The sequence below is a fragment of the Otolemur garnettii genome, unplaced genomic scaffold (assembly GCF_000181295.1).
Source record: "Otolemur garnettii isolate 467f Iridium unplaced genomic scaffold, OtoGar3 scaffold00011, whole genome shotgun sequence".
Classification (NCBI taxonomy): Eukaryota; Metazoa; Chordata; class Mammalia; order Primates; family Galagidae; genus Otolemur; species Otolemur garnettii.
This window is the reverse complement of record NW_003852406.1, coordinates 30,780,976-30,804,572: the sequence shown is the minus strand read 5'-3', so window position 1 is coordinate 30,804,572 and position 23,597 is coordinate 30,780,976. Positions and strand designations below refer to the sequence as shown.

The following is a 23,597-nucleotide window of genomic DNA, read 5'->3' as shown; positions in this document are numbered from 1 at the left end:
CCCCCTGGGGTGAGGCTCTGTGGAGGAGCAGCCACTATCCATTCGTGTCTGCATGGCCAGCAACTGGGAAAGTGCAACGGGCAGGCGGGTGGAGAAGAGTGAGGGGGCCAGTTCTGTCCCTCTGACCCATACCTATCTTAAGTCATGTCCTTTTCTGGACTCAAAAAGGGGACCAGGCAAGATGAGTATGTCCCAAGCTTGTCCTGCATACATATTCCACTTCTCACTCTGGAACAGTCTCCTTACCCCACTCTCCTGCTCTCTCCTCATGACTGTCCCTGGGTGTCATGCTCTGACCACCCCCAGCTGGGTCACCATTGGCTCAGAGGCCCTGTGTGACTCTCTGTATTATAGCACTTGTCACACTTAAATAATGAGCTCTCTGGTGTCCGGATTCCCCTCTAGACTATAAGCTCACTGTGGGTAGGGATGGGCCAAAGGATACAGCTGCACCAGCTGGGCCCCATAATCCAGAAAAAAGTCAGCAGGCCTTTTTCTGTAAAGGGCCTGAGAGTAAATATTTTAGACTCAGTGAGCTATACCTTCTGTAACTAAACAGTCACAGACAGTTCATAAACAAATGCATGTGGCTATGTTCCAATAAAACTTTACTTACAGACACTAAAATGCAAATTGCATGTAATTCTCACATGTTTTGAAATATTCTTTTGATTTTTTTCAACGATTTAAAATGTACAAATCATTCTAATTCTCAGGCCATACAAAAATACAGGATGTGCCGTATCTGACTCATGGACGATAGTTTTTTTTAAAAAGAATACTGTGAGGACAGGATCCCCTTCCTGGTAGCAAACAAGATGGTAAACTGTGTAGGGGCAGACAGAGAACCAGTGTGATGAGGCACAAACGGAGACACACTGACACCCTGGATGGAAGGATGCCGTGTCGTAAGACTGTCACTTTCACCCACAATATTCTGTAAATTCAGTATAATCCCAATCACAGAGCACCCAAGGAAAATGATTTTAAATTTAAACTAAAGGCACAAGTACATGCAAGACTGATGTTCTGAAGAAAGAGCAACAGTGAAAGTAACATTCTCTACCTGCAACATTATAAACGTTTGCGAATGTAAAGTACTGAAAACCACCTGGGACTGATACCAGAGTAGGCCAATAGATTAACAAAAGAAAATACGAAGTGGGGAATGCGGTGAGAATTTAGTTACTATGTAAAACAAAAAAGCCTAGTAAACAGTTGGCATGTTTGATTAATGGAATTGTGCAGTTGAGTAACCAATCTGAGAGAAAAGTGGCACCTATATACCTTATTCCATCTTACACCAAAATAAACACAGTTAGTATTTATGTGTAAAAATGAAACAATGAGACAGAATACAGGAAGTTTCCCCTTCCTTTTGTACATCCTGAGGAATATAATGGGGTTACTAGCTTCGCTTCTCCACCTGGAGAGGTTGTGTTGTGTTCTCTCTTTCCTCCGTCCCCCTCCCTCTCCCCATACCTCTCTCTCCCTTCCCCTTCCGCCCTCTCCTTCACCTCCCTCCCTTTCTCTCAGCCTTCCGTCTTACACCCTCTTTCTCCCCACCCTACCTGTTTCTTTGCAGAAGATGCACAGAACATTGCAGATCCCTGAGGGGCCATAAGCCCCTTAACCTGTCAGAGCCCCTTCGGCCCGCTGGGCCCTGTCCAGCACCCACGGCCCCCTGTGCCCACCCCGAGACTCCCACTCCCTGCTCTTGTGCCAAGACAGTGAGGGGGGTGCACTCAGAGCGTGAGCTGCGGGGAGAAGGGACAGCGCCCCAAGGTAGAAAACACCATATGCCCCATCAGCCAGAGAAAGCATGGGGAAAACACACATGAGGAGGGAGCAAATAGCAGAGAGGGTATTTGATGTGGCAACAAAAGAAAAGAGGACCGTCCAGGCAAAGGAAACAGTAGTCCAGGCTGCTTCTGACTCCTGGGAGCTGCGCTGTCCCTCTCTGGGCCTCAGTTTCCTACCCATAAATGGGGTACACTACAAAGTTCCCCAGATGTCACATGTCCAAGGTGGCAGGTCTGGGACTGGGAGGGGTAAGGCTGAAGAAGCAGGGAGCAGTGGTTGGGAAATTGGGAATGTGGGTGCCCTCAGGAAGCAGGCACTGGGCCTTCTCTCTGGCAATCTCTGGCTCACAGCTTCTCCTGGAAGAGGAACCACCTGGGCTGTTCTGAGACCAGCTACTTGGGAAGCGGGGGGTGGGGAAGGAGGCAGGGAGTGGGCCCAGATGCAGAGCTAAGCTGCCAGCGAAAGTATGTGGTCCTGCTCAGTATGTGGCCACGAAGCGGGGGCTCTGTGAGCAGGGGAACTCTGGGTCATTGAGTCATTTGGCTTCCCTGAATTAGAGTCCCAAACAAGGGAGCAATGGGGACACTGAGGTGTCTTCAAGGAACCTAAGGCTCTGGAGGACACAGTAAAAGCCACCCATGGATGTTGAAAAGAGCTAGGGTTTGGGGTGGTGTCCTTGGAGTGGAATGGATCGGCACTTGCTGAGCGCCTGCCATGCACCAGGGACTCAAGTCACCCCACTCCTTGTAGGCTTCCCCGGTTCACCTTCATGTTTTACACAGAAGGACACAAGGACCAGAAATGTTACATAAACATCTTGGTCAAGGTCACACAGCTGGGAATAGGCATAAGGCAAATTGGACCCTGTCTGTGTGGGTCTCAAAGCCTCTCTCTTTTTAACAGCCATGAGTGGCTTTTACTTGTGTCTGCCAGAGCCTTGGGTTCCTTGAAGACACCTCATGGTCCCCAGCAAGTGGGGGTTGTGAAGACACCAGAGCAGCACCTGTGTTAGCAGCCCTGTGGGCATGCCACCCTGAACAGACGGGCCTGATGTCCCATCACCATCTGAAAATGCTGCATTTTCATTTTGTACCAGGTGCCCAAGTTATATTGTCCATCCTACTGACAAGGTTTTCACATACGGTCTCATTTGAGAAAACAGTTTGCTGCTAAAGAGTCTCACAGGAGATTGGGGGAAGGACCCCCACGAGAGCTCACCCCATGCTTTCCTTTCCAGTGAAACCATCATGTTTTTGCATCAGATCTTTTACCAAGGCCTGAAGGCGCGCATCTCCAGCTGGCCCACTCTGGTGCTGGGTGAGTAGCCGGCCCTTGCACAGGCCCCAGGGCAGTCCTCCTCTGGGGGCCACCCCACCCCAGGCCAGGGAACTTCTGTGTGTCTAGCGATGACAGAGTGTCCATCTTTAAAACCCGCAGAATCCCTCAGAGGGGACAAAAAGAAAAAAGACAAGTTGGCAAAAGCTTTATTTCTGGGAGGAAGTGATATATTTTTAGTTTCTTATCCACTTTTCCCTTTAAAAAAAAATGTATACACATCCATTTGAGAAAATTTGAGAACCCAGAAAAGTAAAAAATGTTTAAAAATATCCACCAGCGTTCTGCTTCCCAAAGATAACCACTATAAACACTTTGGTATGTTTTCTTCCAATTTTTTTATGCATAGTCCTTGTGTTTTTTCCCATTTTACATAATTGCAAACATTCTGAATATAGAATTTGAATCTTCTGAGTGTTGGTTTTTTTTCTTTTACTTAACATTATAGCACAAGCATTTTCTAATGCCAAAAGCATGCTTTGCATCACTGTATAATAGCCCTGTGCCACAGGAAGGTACCGTCACTGACCTAGCCATCTCCTGCTGTTGGCTCTTAGAGTTGTTCCAATTTTTTGTCATTAGGAATAATCCTTTCTACATAAGAAGTTTTCTCCATAGTAGAGACCATTCCCTTGGGATAGGTTTCCAAAAGTAGAATTGCTAAAACAAAGAGCATGAACACATGAAAGGCTGTGGTACTGTACCGACGGCCCACTGCCCTCCAGGACGGCTGCGCTGTCCTGAGTAGGAGGGGCAGTGGACAGAGAGGGCCCTGCATCTCACCCTCACCTACACCAGATGTCACCTTTTATTTCACTTTCTTAATTTGCTAAATAAAAGTGAGTATTGGTGTTGTCTCCACTTGGGAGGCCAGGAAAGACACTTAGGGAGGTGAAGGGACAACTGAGGCCACACTAGTGGGGAATACAGAGCCAGACCCCACTCACCAGAGCTTGTCTCTGGGTGGGACGGGGCGAGCCAAGGCCCTCTGCGTCTCTGCCTGCCACTCGCTGACCACCTGCCACCTCCAGCTGACCTGTTTGACATCCTGCTACCCATGCTCAACATCTACCAAGAGTTCGTCCGCAACCACCAGTACAGCCTGCAGATCCTGGCCCACTGCAAGCAGAACCGAGACTTCGACAAGCTGCTGAAGCACTACGAGGCCAAGCCTGACTGCGAGGAGAGGACGCTGGAGACCTTCCTCACCTACCCTATGTTCCAGGTGGCCACTCTGCCCCGCCAGGGAGTTGCACACTGACGGGGCCATAAGCAGGATGGACGAAGCCAGGCCTGAAGGGCATGGTCCTAAACCTGCCCCAGCTCTGAGCTGCTCAGTGGATAGGCTTAGGGCTGGTCCCTGACCCTGGGGGGGGAGAGAGCAGGCTGATGGAGGGCCTGTCCACCCCACAAAACGGAAGCTTGGGCAGGCAGGGGCAACTGTCAGCCATTAGGGGACCTTTCCCCCCCGCTCCTAAGCCCACCCCCAAGCCCTGCCTCTCTAGCCAGAGCAGAGCCCCAGGAAGACCTTAGAAGAACCTCTCTTCTGTGCCCAGAAGAGCAGCAGCTGTCCATCCCTCTCTGCCTCTCATTTGCTCTATCTCTGTCTCTTTCTCACTTCCTGGCTGGCACTCACTCCCCACCCTCCACTCTTTTGTTCTCTACTCCGTTGGCCCACAGATCCCCAGATACATCCTAACCCTACACGAGCTCCTGGCCCACACACCGCATGAGCATGTTGAACGTAACAGCCTGGACTACGCCAAGTCCAAACTGGAAGAGCTGTCCAGGTGAGCCTCCACTCAGCACTTGTGCCCAGGCTGGGTTGGAAGGGATGGCATGGTCTCATGGAACACTCCCGAAGAGAAGGGGACAGTGTGGGTGGTGGGCTCTCCCTGGCTCAGGCAAGGTCTGAGGAAGGGTCTGGGTACTCCCCTGGGCCCATCTCTCAGGAGAGGGAGCTGTCTGGGGTTCCCCGACACTCCCTGCCCATTTCCTCTGTTCTCCAGCATTGGTGTGTCAGAACGTGTGCCCACCCAAGCCCCACAGAGGGGCTTTGTGAGTGTGAAAGCCCTCAGGTGCCCACAGCTCCAGTCAGCAGCAGGTGGTCATAGTTCATGGTGACACAGGTGGCTAAGCCCATGGATTTTCTAATACCAGAGGCCCCAGTCCCCTAGTCAAGGCCCCCACCTGGCCCTCTCTCAGCCCTCAAAGCCCAGAGGGAAACATGCTCTGCTAGGGCAAAAGCAGAGGTCTGGGGGTCCCATGCACCCCAGGCTGAAGGTACTGTGGCCTGCACGAGGGGTGCTCTGGAGGCTGGAAGATGTTCACACCCAAAGTGTGAAGACAAATTCAGCCTGGAGAGTAAGAGGAAGACTGGAATCAAGAGTAATTCCAGGCTCGGCGCCTGTGGCTCAAGCGGCTAAGGTGCCAGCCACATACACCTAAGGTGGCGGGTTCGAATCCCCAGCCTGGGCCCGCCAAACAACAATGACGGCTACAACTAAAAAATGGCCGGGCGTTGTGGCGGGCGCCTGTAGTCCCAGCTACTTGGGAGGCTGAGGCAGGAGACTCGCTTGAGCCCAGGAGTTGGAGGTTGCTGTGAGCGTGATGCCATGGCACTCTACCCAGGGGGATAGCTTGAGGCTCTGTCTCAAAAAAAAAAAAAAAAAGAGTAATACCAGAAGGCGCAGCTGCTATTAACAGAGTTAGAGGAAACTGGGGAGGGGCCGGCATGAGTGGGAGATAGGAGCCTTCTTATTGGGCGTGCTGACCTCCAGATGCTGTCCACACGGAGGTGACAAGAAGGGAGTAGAGATTTTTAATCTGGAGTTGAAGGGAGAGAGAAATTTGGAGTTGAAGTCACCAGCTTGGAGATGGTATTAAAGCCTCAGAACTAGTGAGTTCACTTCGGGAGTGAGTTAGGAAGGGAAAAAAAGGAAGTATGAGGGCTGAGCACTGGAGTCTCTACTGTGTGAAGACTAAGAGGTGAGGGGGGGCCTTGTGGCTAGAGATGGGCTGCCAGAAGCTGCCAGGGAAGGTCCTCCTGCAGCATGTGGGCTTCAGCCCAGCACTACTCAGAGCCCTGACAAACACACCCCCAAAAGGTCCCCAGAGCCTGGGAGTGTGACCCGTCAGGACTAGCTCCGTGTGGGGCAGAAGGAGAACCAGGCTGGACCACAGCAGGGTACAGGCTACCCCCACCCTTCATGGCCCCACTGGTCATACACCCCAGAGTGGAGAATCAGAGTGAGGATGTCATCAGAGTGTGATTGCAGAGTAACAAAACAGAGGGAGTGTGGGTGGACACTTCCATCCTCCCGTGCCTAGGGAGGCAAACCCTGCACACACTCCCCATGGGAGAAGGCTTGGGGTTCCCGTAAGTCAGCAGGGCCCCTCATCACTGAGGGATGCCCTGTCCAGACCACACGGTGCAGGTGGCACGTGGGGCTGAGGTATTTGGCCTAAGACCCTGTCCCCTTTCCCCTGAGATGCTGGGTGTATAAGATGCTCTCCCACCTGAGCACTTGTGCCTGGCCCTGACCCTGCCCTAGTGACACAGAAGAAGGTTTTCCTGTCACCATGACAGCAGCCCTTTCATCCTTCTCTCAGTCTCCCTTGGAGGAACTGAGGGAAGCTCCCTGGCCTGGCAGGAACTATCACAGTGCCAAGCCCCCTGGGCTATGCTCAGAAACAGCCTTCCCCACTGGGAGCTGGGCCTTCATTCCACCTTTTATCCTGAGCCACTGTTTTCTGCACTCACGATGACACAAGTCATCATGTCCAGGGTCCCTGAAGCCTCCAGCCCTGGAAATCCTCTCTGCTTTCCCAGAGCTCCCCAGATGTATGTGCCCATGGGTCCCCAGCACAGACCCCACCTGGGGCCAGAACTTACCCTGAGAAGCTGCATTTTACACTAGTTTTGCCACTTTGGAATTACTCCCTCCTGTTTACCAAATACTACCTTCCCAGCAAACCCCACCCTCATTAAGAGAAGTGGTGCTAATTACCATTGGCTACTATGAAAGTGAATCACTGTCCAGGGAACCAGCATGTGCCCAGAGGTACCTCCCTCCCAGACATCAGGCTGAGGCCTGGGCTTCCAGGAAGAGCATTTTGGGGGAGGAACAGGAGAACTGAGGATGCCAAGGAAGAAACTTTATCTACATGCCCCAGAGTCCATTTATCAAAGTGCTTGTCTAGTGAATTGAATCCCAAAATGAGTGTCCTATACCAGAAAAAAAAATTGATAATACTTTTGCAACCAATGATAATAGCAACAAAAATCAATGTCCTTTATCCAAGCACCCACCACGTGCCAGGCATGGCTGGGGCTGGTGCCCTGTAATGTTGCCTGCTCCATCTTCACCCCAACATTCTGCAGCTGAGACTAGGGATCAAAGGGTCTGAATAATGTGCTCAGTGTCATGCTGACTCAGTTAATCATAGATCGGTTCAAGCAGTTTCATGTTTCACTGTTATGAGGTTTATTTTTTTTTTTTTTGAGACAGAGCCTCAAGCTGTCCCCCTGGGTAGAGTGCTGTGGCATCACAGCTCACAGCAACCTCCAACTCCTGGGCTCAAGCGAGTCTCTTGCCTCAGCCTCCCAAGTAGCTAGGACCACAGGCGCCCGCCACAACGCCTGGCTATATTTTGGTTGCAGCCGTCACTGTTGTTTGGATTTGAACCCTCCACCTTAGGTGTATGTGGCTGGCGCCTTAGCCACTTGAGCCACAGGTGCCAAGCCTGTTGTTAGGTTTAAATGGAATAATGTCTGTGAGAGAACTTTGTGACCAAAACATTAAACCCCTCCCCCCACCTTGGTGGTCTTAATTGCAGAAATTCTGGCATCAGTAGCAAATTACTTTTCACTTTCCTTGGAATAAATTGGATATTTTTTCCTCGGCCCCACCCACCCTCCTCACTACTTTCTTGGGCTTCTGGAAACCCACCAAGGCAAGACTGGAGGCTAACATCCACTTTTTCCGACCAATGCCATTTTTAAAAAGCAGTTCAGTGGTGCCACCTTTTGGAAAGGAGGTACATTGCACCAGAGCAGGGACAAAGACTGGGCTGTATTCCTTCCCAGAAGGGCCGAGCCTACAAACTAAACTGTGGTCAGGCTTTCCCTGAGCCAGCTAGATTGTCAGGTGCTCCAGAAATAAGCCATGCCAGAGTCCAAGCAATATTAAGGAAGCAGTCAGGTACAGATTTAGAGAAAGAGCATGCAAGAGAAGGGGATGGCAAGTGCAAAGGCCCTGAGGCAGGAATGAACTTTGTTCTATAGTTGGCGGTAAGGCCAGTAGCAGGCTGAGGGGCAGGTCAACAAAGAATGTACCCCATCTTCATCTCCCTCTCAGTTCTGAGGGCTGCACCTGCTGTCTCTGTTCTACATAGTTCAGACTTTGAAATCTGACAGCCCTGCTGCTAACTTCCTCCATCCATCCCATGAAATAAGAACATTTGCCCCCTGGGGCTATCAGAAAGATAAGTGAGGTCACATCTTGACGTGCACAGCGCATAGTGGGCACTCAGGAGACATGGGTCCCCTTCTCCTTCATGACTACAGGTCCCACCTGAGAACCCTGGGCACTGGGCTTCCTTCTTAGTGTTGCCGGACCAACAAGTCCGTGTGCCTGTCACCCACGCCAATCAACAGAGAAGTGAATGAGAGATAACAGCTTTATTTCCAGAAAAGCCAGCAATTCCAAAGAATAGCAAGGATATTTTCTTAAAGAGCTGTTCTGCCCTCCTGTTTCTCTTTGTTATTTTTATGCCTTCACAGTAAAGGTATATATCGGCAGGGTTAATAATCAGCATAGTATGTAATATACAGATTCCCTCCCCACAGGTTACACTCAAAATATCTCTTGCTTTCAAGTTGGCTGTATCTTCAAAGTATTTCTAATTAGACAAAATTTATAGCCAGTTAGTCAACACCTCACAGGGTGCAGAGTTTCCTGAGTACTCCTGTACTGGGGAGTCCAATTCCCCAACTTACCTATGACAATAGCCTTGGAAGTGAATCAGCAATCTGCAGATGTCAGCAGTAGGCTTATCTGGCTTCGCCAGGGCCTGTCTAGCAGTGCCCCGCACATAATGGTTATTTAGGGCAGCAGTGGCCTCCATCAGTAGGTCTGGCCAGAGTGCCACACTCAGCTCCCGGGGGTGGGGGGAGCAGCCTGTCTCTGAGCGTGTTACCTCCTGCCCCATAGGATCATGCATGATGAAGTCAGCGAGACAGAGAACATCCGGAAGAACCTTGCCATTGAGCGCATGATCATCGAGGGCTGTGAGATCCTCCTGGACACCAGCCAGACCTTTGTGAGACAAGGTATGGCCTCTGCACCCTGCTGCGCTCCACTCCCACCAGGCAAGCCTAGCAGTGGGAGGGAGATGGCACTGGGGGACACCACCAGTCAGTATGGCCACCAAATGCCAAGACCTGCCTGTGATTGCAGAGCACTCTAGGGCTGTCCACAATGTGCATGTGCACAGACAGATGCAGATACTATTGGTTTGAACAGTTCATAAACAGAGTGGCCTTCACAGTAAATACTGGCTTGTCCTTTTGGGAGAAAGAGTGCAGTAGGGGAGAAGGATAGGTAACCATTGGCCCCGAGTCAGAAGCACTTTCAGTGTCCAGGAAGAGGTCAGTGCTGGGCCCAGCCCTCTGTCCGAGGCTCAGCATCCTCTGCCCCTTGGGGGAGACCATGTTCATGGTCTGGTAGGTAGAAGGCCTTTGTCACACTTTAGTCTCAGGTTACCTTGGAGACCTTATTTGTAAGGCACAGCCCTGCTGAAAGGGATAGGTAAAGGCTCTCTGTGGCTCAGGGGACCAACCACCGACTCAGGGACATCAAAGCTGTAATTTATTGGAAGTTTGATGCACTCAGTTTCCATGTACTATGGGAAATGCAACTTCTGCTTATATACCCCAAGGTGACCTCCACTTTCACGATCATTCCAGAGTCTCTTCTGACTACCTCTGGGATGACTAGACTAATGAAAGATCGCCAGTGCCTCCTGCTGGCCCATGTAGCTGCCTTGGGTGAGGGCATCATGTTTTAAGGGTTTTGTTCCAGCCTCTGTGCACAGCCCCATGTGTTTCCCCAGGCCTCCCCCCAAGGCCCTCCCTCTGTGAGCTGCTAGGCCCAGGGCTGGCCTTGCCTGACTCCTGGCTCCCTTTATGCTACGTTGGGCACTCTCTGTGCCAGAAGTGTCCCCAGGTAGTATTTTCAGGTCCCACTGAAGAAAACCCCAAGTGGACTTGGCTTGGGAGTGGCCAAAGAAACAACCCCTCCAGGGGTAGGCATGTTGCCATAGACCAGGACTCTATCACCCTGAGCCAAAGCATATCTTCCCCTCCAGCTGGGTGAGCTGCCAGCAAGACCTTTCCCACTCTGATTCCTGGCCCCTGCAGGACTCCAGGGGCACCTGGAGTTGACTGTGCACAGGGAAAGAGTCATGGAGAGACAAGTATGGGAAAAGCTGGACATCCCAGATGCAGGTGGCAGACGCATGGCCCAGAATGGGATCAGGAGAGTCAGTGAAAGCTTCCCTAAGCAGGAATTCACAGGGAAGATGGCACGAAGGAAGGGATTTCCAGGCCAAGAAGCAGCCCTCAGTCTTACATGCCCTAGAGCTAGGTGTGGGGCAGAGGGGGGGAGGCAGTGGCAGAAGAGGAGGCTGGGAGGTGTGCCTGAGCCAGAGCCTTGGGAGGGCTCGGTGCCAACATCCTGAGGACAGTGAGTATCTGTGGGAGTCAGTAGACAGGACCCTGTGGAGCAAGTGTCAGGGTGGGGGCCAGAGTAGGGTGGCAGTAGGCGTTGTGGCAGGTGCCCACTCTGCCCAACAGTGGCCTACTAGAGTGCTGTATTGAGAATGGAGAGGCTGTCTGGGCACTGAGGGTGCAGTGACTGGTGACATCTGCACTGGCAGCAGGAGTGTGGTGTATCTTCTTAACCCCACGGGACCTGCAACCAGCTCCCCCCAGCCCTTACCCTGGCCCTTCATCGTCACCATGGGCCATGCCCTTTAGGGCTCCTGTGCTCTCTGAGGCCCTAGCCTTCATTTGGGAACCCTGCTTGGAGCATCTCTGGTCATCCCCCATCCAGCCATTAGTCCCAAAAAAGGAGCTGGAAGGAGCATCCCATAGGACAACCTTGTCCCACCATCACTGCTCCTGGTATCTCAACCTTGAAAGCCGGGCCACAGGTGAGGGTCATCCTGGGGCGTGGGCTCAGGGTCCTCTCCTCCATCCACAGGTTCCCTCATCCAGGTGCCCATGTCTGAAAAGGGCAAGATCACGAGAGGGCGCCTGGGCTCTCTGTCCCTGAAGAAAGAGGGCGAGCGACAATGCTTCCTGTTTTCCAAGCATCTGATCATCTGCACTAGGGGCTCGGGGGGAAAGCTGCACCTGACCAAGGTGAGGCTGTGGGAGAGGGGCTGCAGGCTGGCCAGCCCCTGGCCTCGCGGGCACCATCCTGCCCAAGGGGGCTGTGGACTCCAGTGGTAGGCAAGGGTTCTGGGGACATGTGTGCACATACACGCCATGGTTTAACTGTTGGAGTGAATGAACAGGACTTTACTGACTTTCTACCTAAGAAATCATGGAGCATTGAAGGCTAAGTATTCAGTATTCAGCCCAGATGCCCCCATGGCAGGGCACCTGGACACAGGGGCTGGAGGGTCTGGACAGACCCTTAAAAGTCATGTGTGTATATGTATTTGTGTGTACATGTGGGACTAAGTGTTTATAGGTATATATGTGTTTGTGTCTCTGTATGTGTATGTGGTGTTTTTGTATATATGTGTGTTTGTGTGGGGGTATGTGTATGTGTATATATATTTATGTTTATATCTGTGTGTGTTTCTGTATGTAATGTGTGTTTATGTCTGCATTTGTGTGTGTATATATATGTGTGTCTACATGTATACGTATGTGTCTATGTGTGTGTGCATATTTAGTGTGTGTGTGTTGTGTGTCTCCATGTGTGGTGTGTGTGTGCATAAATGTGTATTTTTGTGGCTGTGTGTGTGTGTGTGTATGTGGCTGTGTCGATCAGGGTGCAAGTGTGTCTGTGTGGAGTGCAGGCCCAGCGATGGCTGAGGGCCAGAGTGTTACTCAGAGCCTTTCACTCATTTCCATGAAGTTCAAACTCCCAGCGACCTTCTCGGGCACCCTGTGCTCCAACACAGGGCCTGCCCCCAGAACCTCAGCCCTGCAGGAGCACCCTCCCTCCCCCTGTTGTTTCCTCACAGACCCCCAGGCCTTTGCTCGTACCATCTCTCCCAGGCTTCCCTGCCACCATGCAGGTGGGTGCACATGCCACATGCTGGCCAGTCTGGGCCTCGGCAGAACCTTCTCTTCCCCAAGGCAGCACATTGCTCATCCCATTGGCCTGAGCTGAGGTTTTGATCACTCTGTCACTTACACATGTGTGGCCCTAGAAAGTCCCTGCTCCTGTCTACACATCATCTGTCAATAGGAACAATGACCCTCACAGGAACATGGCACAAATAAGTTAGCAGTGAACTGACAGTGGATGTGGCTCAGCTGTCAATTATGAGGCACTTGCTTTTGTGAGCAACAGTCCCCGGCACCATGTCTGTCCCCATGCAAGTACAAACATACTGTGCCTTGGGAGGGGCTGAAGGTGCCTTTAATCAAGTCAGAGCATCAGGGCCAGGGTTCTTCCTGACCCCACCTGGCCTGTAACCCCTTGCAGAGCTGACAGGCCAAACAGCGGGCTCAGGGACTGTACTGCTCGTATTAACATTCCCATAAACTAGCTGGCCAGCTGCACATGGGATAGTTAATTTACAAATATTGAACACTCCGGTTTTAGCCAAATTATATATCAAGAAAATCTTTCATTATTTATTAGCTCTGGAGTTTCCGGTAAGAAGATCTCTGTACACGTTGGAGGGAGGTTAAACTGGACACATGTTGGCACTGATAGTCCAAAAGCACATGTTTTTATGTGTTTGTGACTTTGTTTTATTTTGTTTGAGTTCTGAAAGTTTCTTGACACACTGATGAAGAGCATGGAATCCAAGCCAGATCATAGCATTGCCCCCTACCAGCAGGTGACCTCAGACAGGGCCCCAGGCCACATCAGCCTCAGCTTCCTTATCTGCGTCATGGGTGTGAACAAACCCACTTCACAGGAATGCTGGGAGGGCCAACTGAGGGAGTCCTGGTGCCGGTAAATAGTAAGTGGCCATGGTTACAGCCATCATAGCGAGTAATGAGCTCCTAGTAACAATATCAGGCCCTGGGTCATGACTGCCATGGGCCAGGCACTATCCCAAACTTTATTAATATAGGGTGTCCGTAAAGTTGGTGTGCAATTTACTATGTTAAATTATTTTAAATTGCACACCAACTTTTTGTCCACCCCTGTATTTATTTCCCAGAACAGCCCACTGAGATGAATGCAATAACTTTTCCCATTTTGTAGGTAAGACAAGACAGAAGAGGCCAGCATATGGCACAGCTGGATTTGACTCCAGAAAGTCTGGCTTCAGAGTCTATGTCCTTTATTTTGTTTTTCTTTTTTTGAGACACAGTCTCACTCTGTTGCCCAGGCTACAGTGACATGGCATCAACCTAGCTCACAGGAACCTCAAACTCCTGAGCTCAAGTGATCCTCCTCCCTCAGCCTCCTAAGTAGCTGGGACTATAGGTGCCTGCCGGGATGCCCTGCTAGTTTTTCTATTTTTAGTAGAGACATGGGTCTCTCTCTTACTTAGGCTGATCTTGAACTCCTGAGCTCAAGCAATCCACCTGCCTCAGCCTTCCGGAATGCTAGGATTACAGGCGTGAGCCACTGCGCCTGGCCCAGAGTCTGCATTCTTAATCATGATGCTGTATAGCTGTGTCACTCATCTTTAAATATTGAGGTGGAAATAGAATGCCTCACATCCTTTCTGAAGGGAGCAGGCTACAAACATGGACCATTTAAACTACAGTAAAATGTTTTTCAACTTAAAGTGAGAAAATATCAGCACTAAATAGGGCTTTCAAGACTATCAAACCCAGTGACATCACTGGGAGAGTTAGGGTCCAGCAAGTCTTGGGGGCTATTCCAAGACCACCAAGGACCAAAGCAAGCAGCACAACCCATGATTTGGGGTCCACTCTAATGCTCTGTCCAATCCCTCCTGTCTCCCAAGGGGCAGCCTACTCTGCAAGTATTTTCATGATAGATTAGCAGGTGGGCAGGTCTCCATTATCATTAGTTATCATATTACTTATCTGTTGCTATGTAACAAACTACCTCCAAATGCAGGAAATTAAAGCAAACTTTTATTCTCTCAAAGTTACTGTGGCAGGAAATCAGGATTTACTTACCTGGGTAGTTTTGGCTCAGAGGCTTTCATTTGTGAGAGATTTGTAGTCATAATGTCAGCTGGCACTACCATCCATCCTCTGAAGGCTCAGAGCACCCCTTTTCCAAGTTGGCATGAGCACTCAGGTGGCTTAAGCCTCTGGTCCTCATCATAGGCCTTACCCTGCAACATAGCAGGTGGCTTCCCCAGAACAGGAGATCTGAGAGTAACAAGAAAGCAAGCAAGAGGCTGCGTCTCCAAAAGTTGCACACAAATTATTCTTTTAATTAGATGCACGTCACTAAGTCCAGCCCACACTCTGGAGGAAGGGAATCAGGCAGAGGAGGAGGAAAGAACTAGTGGCTATGTCTTACGAGAACCACGGTGGTGTTTACTCTTATATCTCACTACAATATCTCACACCCACAAGAAACTCACTCACAGAAGGATTGGACGCATTTTTCCAGATATTTCTATCCAAAATGAGTAACTGACCTCAGGCTGGGACCAAGTCCCTGAGGCTCTCTCTGGACCCCACCACTAACTCTGCAGAGGCCCTCAGGCAAGACATGTAGCTGACTTTCCAGACTTAGCTTCTTTACAAAATGAGATAACAATACTTGTGAGTCCAGAAACTGGCCCCTGTTTTCCTGTCAGTAACGTAAGGGTGGCCCTGGAACAGGGGATTTCAGACCTCTGCAGATTTGGGGCTGCAAAAGGGGCCTGCTACACGTACACGCAGCAGACACACACATGTGCTTTAGAGTCTCCACACAGGCAAGAAGAGGCCAGGCCGGCCAGCTTCCCGCCACCCCTCCCACAGCCTGCACTTGGGAGGCCTCTCAAGCAATCATGTCTCATCCACCAATTGGGCTTCTTGTACAAAGATAAAATCCTTCAACCTAAAAATCACAGTACCACTTGACATATAATACATCCACATGTGTGTCCACCTGGATGCAGTCTTCTAAAGCGCCATCCACCCTCTCTACCCACCTGATGCCCAGGCCTGCTGCTCTCTTACAGAATGGAGTCATCTCCCTCATTGACTGCACCCTGCTGGAGGATCCAGAAAGCACAGAGGAGGAAGGTGAGTGTGCAGGTGGCAGTGTGCCTGTACCTGTCCACACAGATCCACACACGTGCTGACCCCAAAAGCTTGGTCCCAGGCGTTGATTTTTGTCAGGAAGAAGGGAGGATACCAGGGCATAATGCTCCTTGAGAGAGCCTGGAGAATGGGTCTTTAAGCACTCCAAATTGTATAAAACATCAACACGTTGTAGCCCACAAATGCATAAATGTATTCATGATCTATGTGTATATGACTTAATAAAAGGAAAGAGCTCCCTGGAGCAGCAGGGGTTGGCCTTGATCGCCTTCCTGGTTCCTTCTTAGCTCCTGGGGCCTGAAGCAGCTCGTTCACCCCTCTGTGCTATAAGCACAAGGGCTCCTGGGGCTGTGCTCTATGGGTTGTTGAAGTGTCTGGCCCTCTCTCTGTCCTCCAGCAGAAAAGAATACAATGGGGGGCTGAGGGTCCTGAGTAAAAGAACCGTACACCTGCAGGGGCCGGGAAAGAGGCAAGACCTTCAGGAGAAGGGACCTCAGAAAACCAAACAGGGATGCACAGGACATGCAGGGAAGGCGGAGGTCAGTGGGATTTCTCTCTCCAGGAAACTGGGGAATTAGGTCAGTATTTTAGGTTATGGGCAGGGTCACTGCTCTCTCTTGATTGAGCCAAAGTTGGTCCTTGTCTCCCTTCTTCACGGACCCCAAGTGGAGGCTCAGAGATGGTCTGTGGAGATGCACAACCTTTGAGCTTCCCCAGACTGGGACTCCTGGAGCACAGCTGTTCTGAATACCCTCAGCATCATGGCCCTGGCAGAGTGTGGGCATAGGCTTGGGCTCCAGGCCTGCTACATGCACACAGGTGTGCACACACACACTGTCCTGCCCTGCTGCAATAGACTTTGTACCCCTTCTGCCATCCACTGAGCCCACACCAAGTGGGTCTCCAAGGGCAGAGTAAACATGAGGTGCTCTCACAGGCCAGCCTTCTGCAAGGCTTGGCCACAGTGGGCTCTCCTGGGGGAATCATCAGGCCCAAAGCTCTTTTCCCTCCTGGCCCCAGGAGGGAGGAGCATAGCCACACATCCCCACCTGAAACACACCCACCAAACCCCACTTATCAGACAAGCCAGTACAATCACAGTGGGCTCCCTTACCCCCAACAAGGAACCCTAAAGTTCTCAAGTATCATAACTGGAAGGGGTAAGGACCTCAGAAACCTTTCCAGGCCCACATGTGTTGTGCAGGAGGATGTCTGGAGCTTGTGGGGAGGGCAGCGTCCTCAGGCCATATTGCCCCACAAGCAGCAGAGCAGAGCCAAGTAGACACTCCACAGCATCCCACCCCATTCAGTGTATGCCCAATTAATGTGGGTACATTGAAAAGAATCCCTGAACTGTGATCTTAGTCCTTCCAAGTAAGCAGATTTCAAGAGTTCAAGGAATTTTCAGGTTAAGAACAAAAATAAAAACACTCAGAATTTACATTCACTGTGAGGAACTGTAAACTGAACTGCCCAGTCTGTAAAAGTTTAAGACCCCAAAGCTCCTTGTTTGGCCCCAGTACTCCCTTGAGTTAGCAGGAGGGCTCAGCCATGAGGCCTGTTCTAGCTTCAAAGTGGCTGCTGCCCTTGATCAGGACTTGTGTTCCCACTGTCGTGGGGAGGACAGAGGGCAGCTCAGTGATTCCTAAAGGTGCTTCTGGCTCCGAGTCCAGAACTGTGCCTGCATAAACTGTGTCTGCACTGCAGGCCTCAGTTTCTCCATCTGTGAAGGGGGGGTGCCCAACTTAAGAAAAAAAATGTTCTGAAAGTGGCAGCAAGTGACCTGGTGCCTCACCAATGCAGTTTCCACTGGTGTGCAAGACAGGGACCAGTAAAGCATGTTCCAACTCAGAAAGCACCCTCACTCACTCTGCCAACCTCGTGTTTTGTGACTGGAAGCCAAAGGATCTGGCCAAGACATAGACCACTTGGATTTCAAGATTGGTGTGGAGCCAAAGGATTCCCCACCCTTCACAGTCATCCTGGTGGCCTCATCCCGGCAAGAGAAGGCAGCATGGACCAGTGACATCAGCCAGGTAGGCAGCATCACCTTTTCCTGAAAGGAAGTGGTCCCTTCATGCCTAACCCAGTTAGGAGCCTGGCTGGTGAAGTCAGGGGTGGGTGGGGGACAGCAATAGGCACGTGGTTCTACAGGAGAAAACGCAAGAATCCTCCAGGCCCACAGCCCCAACCACAGCTGAGCTTGGCTGGTCCACCCTGCGTGTAGTCCCCTGGGCCACGCTCAAAGAGTGGCCTGGGAACTCCTTGCATCTGAATCTGGCAAGGTGATCTAAAAACTTCTGATTCCTGACTCTGCCCCCCCGCCTTCTCCCACACCCCCAGGCCTACTAGATCCAAATTGCTGGCATGTGGCCTGAGAATCTGCTTTTTGGTATATGCCCAGGTGGGTGGTGAGCACCGCTACCCAAGGGTGTGAAGTAACAAAGCGGTGACAGTGGCCCTGGAAGCTTGGGCACCTGCACCAGAGAGTCAGCAGGGCTCCCTGAGATCAGACCCAATGTCAGCTACACAGAGGAAGATGTGGCCTCAGCCTTTGTCAGTCACCCTGCTGGGAGCATTAACCAGGATCAGGGAAGCCCAGCCCAGGCTCCAGCCACTCTGCAGGAGGGCAGTTGAGGACCAGAGGAGGGGAGAGAGGTAGCACTCCCCCAGAGATCAGGGGGCAGCAAACTAAAGTGCTGTGGGGACTGGAGGGCAGAGTCTCCCCAGGACCTGGAGAGCCCCCTCCCCCACTCCCTGCCCTCTCATCCTCCTGGGAGGCTAGGCCAGCAGAGGTTGCCTGACCACCCACCCCACAGTCCCAAAGCATAAGGCAGAGCTGGAAAGCACACGGCATGTGCCTGTTCCATCTGAGTCAAAAATCCAGCATGCCCTGGAGAAAACTTGGGGGCCCTGAGCTTGGCCTTTCATTTCCCCAGAGAGCTGCAGTTGTCAAAGGCCCAGGCACCCACAGGGTGCCCACCAAGCCTCTGCCCTCCTGGTGGCTGGTGCTGATGCCAGTGAGCAGAGCATCCTCCAGCCACTTCCCCTCAGGAGCATCCATGGCCACTTTCCCAAGCCCCATGCTGCCTCTGTGATGCTCTGAGCCTGTGGTTGAGCCACCTTCATTTTGGAGGTGCTGGTGGAACCAAAGCTAGAGAGATACCCAGAGTGGTGAGTTGGAATGCAAAGGATGAAACTTCCCTCTGCCAGGCCCCTTGTTTAGGGGGCTGGCATTGGCCCACCACCCACTGTCCCAGCTCTCAACTGCCCCTTCTCGGTGACTTCAACACCTCCCCTCCTCTGGAGTACACACATCCCCCAAAACAGGAGATCTGTGAAGTGCCACGGGCCCTCCCACAGCATACAAAGAGAAACCCTCTCATGGCAGAAGTGTAAAGAGCCCAGGCAGGATGACAAGGAGGAAATGAGGCAGGCCCTTATTTGGGGGCGTGGGTGGAGGGAGGTAGTTTTTATTCAGAGCAAAATTTAGAGTTTGGATTTTTTCAGAGGCTAGGTGAAATGTTCGACCATCTGCTCACCTCCCCAGCAGCCCTGCCTCCCCAGGCACCCAGCTCCTGTGGAGTTTTGACCTGGAAAGCCACCATGGCATCAGAGCACTGGCACTGTGGTGGGCGGAGGTCAGAGGACACAGTACAGCAGCCCATGTCATGGGGAGGGAGGCTGTGCTGGGCTGGCCTCCCAGTGACCCCAGATCCCTGTGGGTCTGATCTTGTCCTTGACACTGGACCTCAGAGGTCAATGACAGAGGGGTCAGTGCCAGATGTATCCATTTTGCAAACAGGAAGGCTCAGACTTAAGAAGGTCAAGTAAGGCCCCTAGTGTGAATCAGTGGAGACTTGACTTCCAGCCCATGGCCAAAGGATGCTCTGCATTGACCCTACTCATGCTAGGACAGTGCCCTTGAAGCCTGAGGACTCTGTCTCAGACCTGGGCAGGGCTCCTGGTGAACCTGGGTCCCAAAGGGGTGAGCAAGGCCCTGATCTGGGCCCGCTCTCTGATTCCAGTGTGTGGATAACATCCGGTGCAATGGCCTCATGATGAACGCGTTTGAAGAAAACTCCAAGGTCACTGTCCCCCAGATGATCAAGTAAGTGCTCTCACTCCCTCCTTGAACAGGCCACATTCCAGACACTGAGCACCACATGGTGACAGCCAGGACACAGGATAGGCCAACCACCAGGACTCAAAGATGCTAGATTTTTCTTTGTGTGGGGGAGTGATGTTTGCTTGCTTATTTATTTTGAGATAAAGTATATTGGATGGTTGTTTTGGCATGAGTTTTTATTGTGGTTTATTTGTTCTGCACATATGAATTGTTTTTGTATTAGGCTCTTTTAAATGCAACATTAATCAGGAGCCTGAGGCCCAGGAGTTTCAGGTCACAGTGAGCTACGATTGAGCCACTGCACTCCAGCCTGGGTGACAGAGCAAGATCCTGTCTCAGAAAAAAGCACTAATAACAATAGTAATGAAACTTGGTGGCTGTGGCTCAGTGAGTAGGACGCCAGCCCCATATACTGAGGGTGATAGGTTTGAACCTGGCCCCAGCCAAACTACAACAAAAAAATAGCCGGATGTGGGGCAGCACCTGTGGCTCAAAGGAGTAGGGCACCAGCCCCATATACTGGAAGTGGTGGATTCAAACCCAGCCCCAGCCAAAAACTGCAAAAAAAAAAAAGCCAGGTGTTGTGGCAGGTGCCTGTAGTCCCAGCTACTCGGGAGGCTGAGGCAAAAGAATCACCTAAGCCCAAGAGCTGGAGGGTGCTATGAGCTGTGACGCCACAGCACTCTATTGAGAGTGACAAAGTGAGACTCTGTCTCAAAAAAAGAAAAAGAAACTTTATGCACTATTTTTCCAGTAACTATTTTTCTTTTTCTAAGTACAAGATGAATACATAGAACCTTTCAAAACCACAGAAAATCCAACAACATAGGCTTCAGGGCCAATGTATTTTTGTCTGATCAGTCCCTAGGGGGAGAGGGCCTGCATCCTGCTAAATGCAGCCCGCCCAGCTCTGGGTAATGCAGCTTCCCTCCTCTGCTCCCATGATGCTCCTGCAATGATCTGCACACCTTACCCCTCTCCCTGTACCCAGCTTTCTACCCCCGCCCTGTGGCCCACTGCCTCTCCAGTCTACATCCCAGTCTGTGACTTCTGAGCCTGCCCAGCTCTCCCCTGGTGCATGCTAGGACCCAGCTCCCACCCTGGCCATGCTTCTGCTGCCCAGAGCAGTCATCTGGGTAGCCCCCACCCCTACTTCAAGAGCACACTCTGGGCTGCAGGGGCAATGTTATTTAATGTGTGAAAGTTAAGCAGACCTCCTCCTTCATTCCCAACCACCACCAATCTAAGGACAAGTCTGATGACCTAGGCATTTGACGAAGCTCCTACATGCCGGGGGCTAGCCTTGGCAGTTCAGGTCCACAGGTCTTTCAGGCTCTTGCTCAAGTTGACGAGGTGGTGTCCCCTCCCCACATTCATACTGCACAGCAGCCAGAGGAGCCAGATCTGGTAGGGAAGTCTGCAGAGTCCCAGCTCTGATGTGACTATGCACACATCACTCAGCCTTTCTGAGCTGGGGTCTCTTACTTCATCTAGTCTGTCTTTCTTCCATTTCTCCATTTTAATGTCTTCATCCTTCTCCAAGTTCTAGGGAACTTTCAAGGTGTTTAATGTACCACTCACTGGATTTTCTGGGTGTCTAAACGGTTGTTTCCTGCAGCCATCCCTGGCCTTCAGGAAGGCTGAAAAAACTCAGCAACTGTGTTTTTCATGCCCAGGAAATCTTTCCGATCTCAGATCATTCCCTCTTCATTGTTGCTTCTTGAGATTCCATAGATGCAGTATATATTTTCCTGCAATAAAACCAGCATTTTTCCAAACTGTTGTATGTCTTCCAGCAAAGCTACCTGGGAAAGAAATATCCCTCCACTCCTTCAGAATGGTCCCTTTTGAGCCTCAGTGCCTTTGACAGCCCGTGTGCTTTCCCACATCTTCCGCATCTTAAATCTCTAGTGCCCTGCTCATTAAAGACACTTGATAAATCTCATTTATTTATTTGTCAACATTTCAAAGCCCAGTCCAAAGAAAACCCTTTAAGAAAGACCATGTGTGACCAGGCATGGTGGCTCACGCCTGTAATCCTAGCACTCTAGGAGACCGAGGCAGGTGGATTGCCCTGAGCTCACAGGTGCAAGACCAGCCTGAGCCAGAGAGAGAGCTCATCTCTAAAAATAGCCGGACATTCTGGCTGGTGCCTGTAGTCCCAGCTCTCGGGAAGCTGAGGCCAGAGAATTGCTTAAGCCCAGGAGTTTGAAGTTGCTATGAGCTATGATGCCACAGCACTCTACCAAAGTTGATAAAGTGAGACTCTGTCTCAAAAATAATAAGAAGACAGTATGAAACAGAGGCAGTGGGCTCGGCGCCTATAGCTCAACCGGCTAAGGCACCAGCCACGTACACCTAAGGTGGAGGGTTTGAATCCCCAGCCCGGACCCGCCAAAACAACAGTGACGGCTCCAACCAAAAAAAATAGCCGGGCGTTGTGGCGGGCGCCTGTGGTCCCAGCTACTTGGGAGGCGGAGGCAGGAGACTCGCTTGAGCCCAGGAGTTGGAGGTTGCTGTGAGCTGTAATGCCACGGCACTCTACCCAGGGGGACAGTTTGAGGCTCTGTCTCAAAGAAAGAAAGAAAGAAAGAAAGAAAGAAAGAAAGAAAGAAAGAAAGAAAGAAAGAAAGAGGCAGTGTCCGTTCTCTCACTTCCTCTGAGCATCATCTGCCCTTCTGGGTGGGACATGCCTGTAAAGAGCTAGTGAATTCACAGTCAACTTCCACTCACTGCTTCCTGTGTGCCAGACACAGTTCCAGGCCCCTTGAGTCAGTTATTCTATTAAGTCCTTGGGAAAGTCTTACTGTTTCCATTTTACAGAAGAGGAGAATAAGTACCTTGTCTAGGGACACACAGTTGAAACACAGGAGAGGTGACATCTGGCCCATTATTTTCTGGTTCTAAGCCTATGTTCTTCCCAGCACATCACATCACTTATAGTAAACCTGTTATTGCCATGACAGGATTTACAGGCTAAATTCGTATGTTTATTCAGATATTTTTTTCTGCTGTAAGAATCCTGTGACAAATCTGGCAATCTTATCCTTTCAGGAATGTAGGGTGTCTGTTAATTTCTATATTCCTCCAGTTACTTCCCACCTGAACACAAAAGATTTAAGGCAGCTACTAAATGCCTATAAAAACAACTAGATAACATACAGCCGTCAGTGTGTAAGGAGTAAGGGCAAACAAAACAATAAGGAAATAAAATGAAGTGGACACTAGGTTTCATGCCAGGATTCTTAGCAGTCAAAACAAAAAGCAAAACGATTACAGCTTCACAATGTCCAGAAAATGAAAACCCGCAGTTGCTCAAGAGACTCATTGCTCAACAACCGTGCTAGACCCGCCTCTCGTGGGCGGCTAATAAAACACCAGTCCCGCGGTTTAACCAGCAGAGGGCGCTGTATGGCGCAGCACCCTGCAGGGCCGCTGAGGCTTCTGACTGCCGGCTGGTGCACATTGACGCCAAGAAGACCTGTGCCCATTTAGACAGTCTCAGTGCCTGTGTGCTGGCTGACTGCATTCCACACCTGTCCTCATATTTTGACAGCTGCTGCCGGATCCCATACACCACATTTGGTTTATTGGTTCATCAGCTGCTTCAAGTTTGGGGGTTTCATTTATTACCAATCCTGCTACTAGGAACATCGGTGCACACATTTTGTGTGAATGCAATTCCTGCATATCTTGGGAACTCAGCAGCAACACTTTGTGTTAATATTGTAATATTTGTAATATTTGTAATATTTCCCCAGTATTCCTAAGGAGGGGTTGGGTTTTTTGTTTGTTTGTTTGTGTGTGTTTTTGTTTTTGAGACAGAATCTCACTATGTCACCCTCAGTAGATTGCTATGGCATCACAGCTCACAGCAACCTCACA

At 50.8% G+C, this 23,597-nt stretch overlaps 1 protein-coding gene across 1 annotated transcript in view; it reads left to right on the top strand.

The window, feature by feature from the left end:
• RASGRF1 (Ras protein specific guanine nucleotide releasing factor 1) overlaps nucleotides 1–23,597 on the top strand; it is a 114,977-nt gene that overhangs the window by 49,105 nt on the left and 42,275 nt on the right. Inside the window, exons 6-13 of the mRNA XM_003784570.2 lie at nucleotides 3,041–3,120; nucleotides 4,170–4,363; nucleotides 4,819–4,928; nucleotides 9,354–9,472; nucleotides 11,406–11,566; nucleotides 15,502–15,565; nucleotides 17,483–17,619; nucleotides 19,612–19,694. Coding sequence (XP_003784618.1) covers nucleotides 3,041–3,120; nucleotides 4,170–4,363; nucleotides 4,819–4,928; nucleotides 9,354–9,472; nucleotides 11,406–11,566; nucleotides 15,502–15,565; nucleotides 17,483–17,619; nucleotides 19,612–19,694 — 948 coding nt within the window. The remainder of the gene's footprint in view (nucleotides 1–3,040; nucleotides 3,121–4,169; nucleotides 4,364–4,818; nucleotides 4,929–9,353; nucleotides 9,473–11,405; nucleotides 11,567–15,501; nucleotides 15,566–17,482; nucleotides 17,620–19,611; nucleotides 19,695–23,597) is intronic.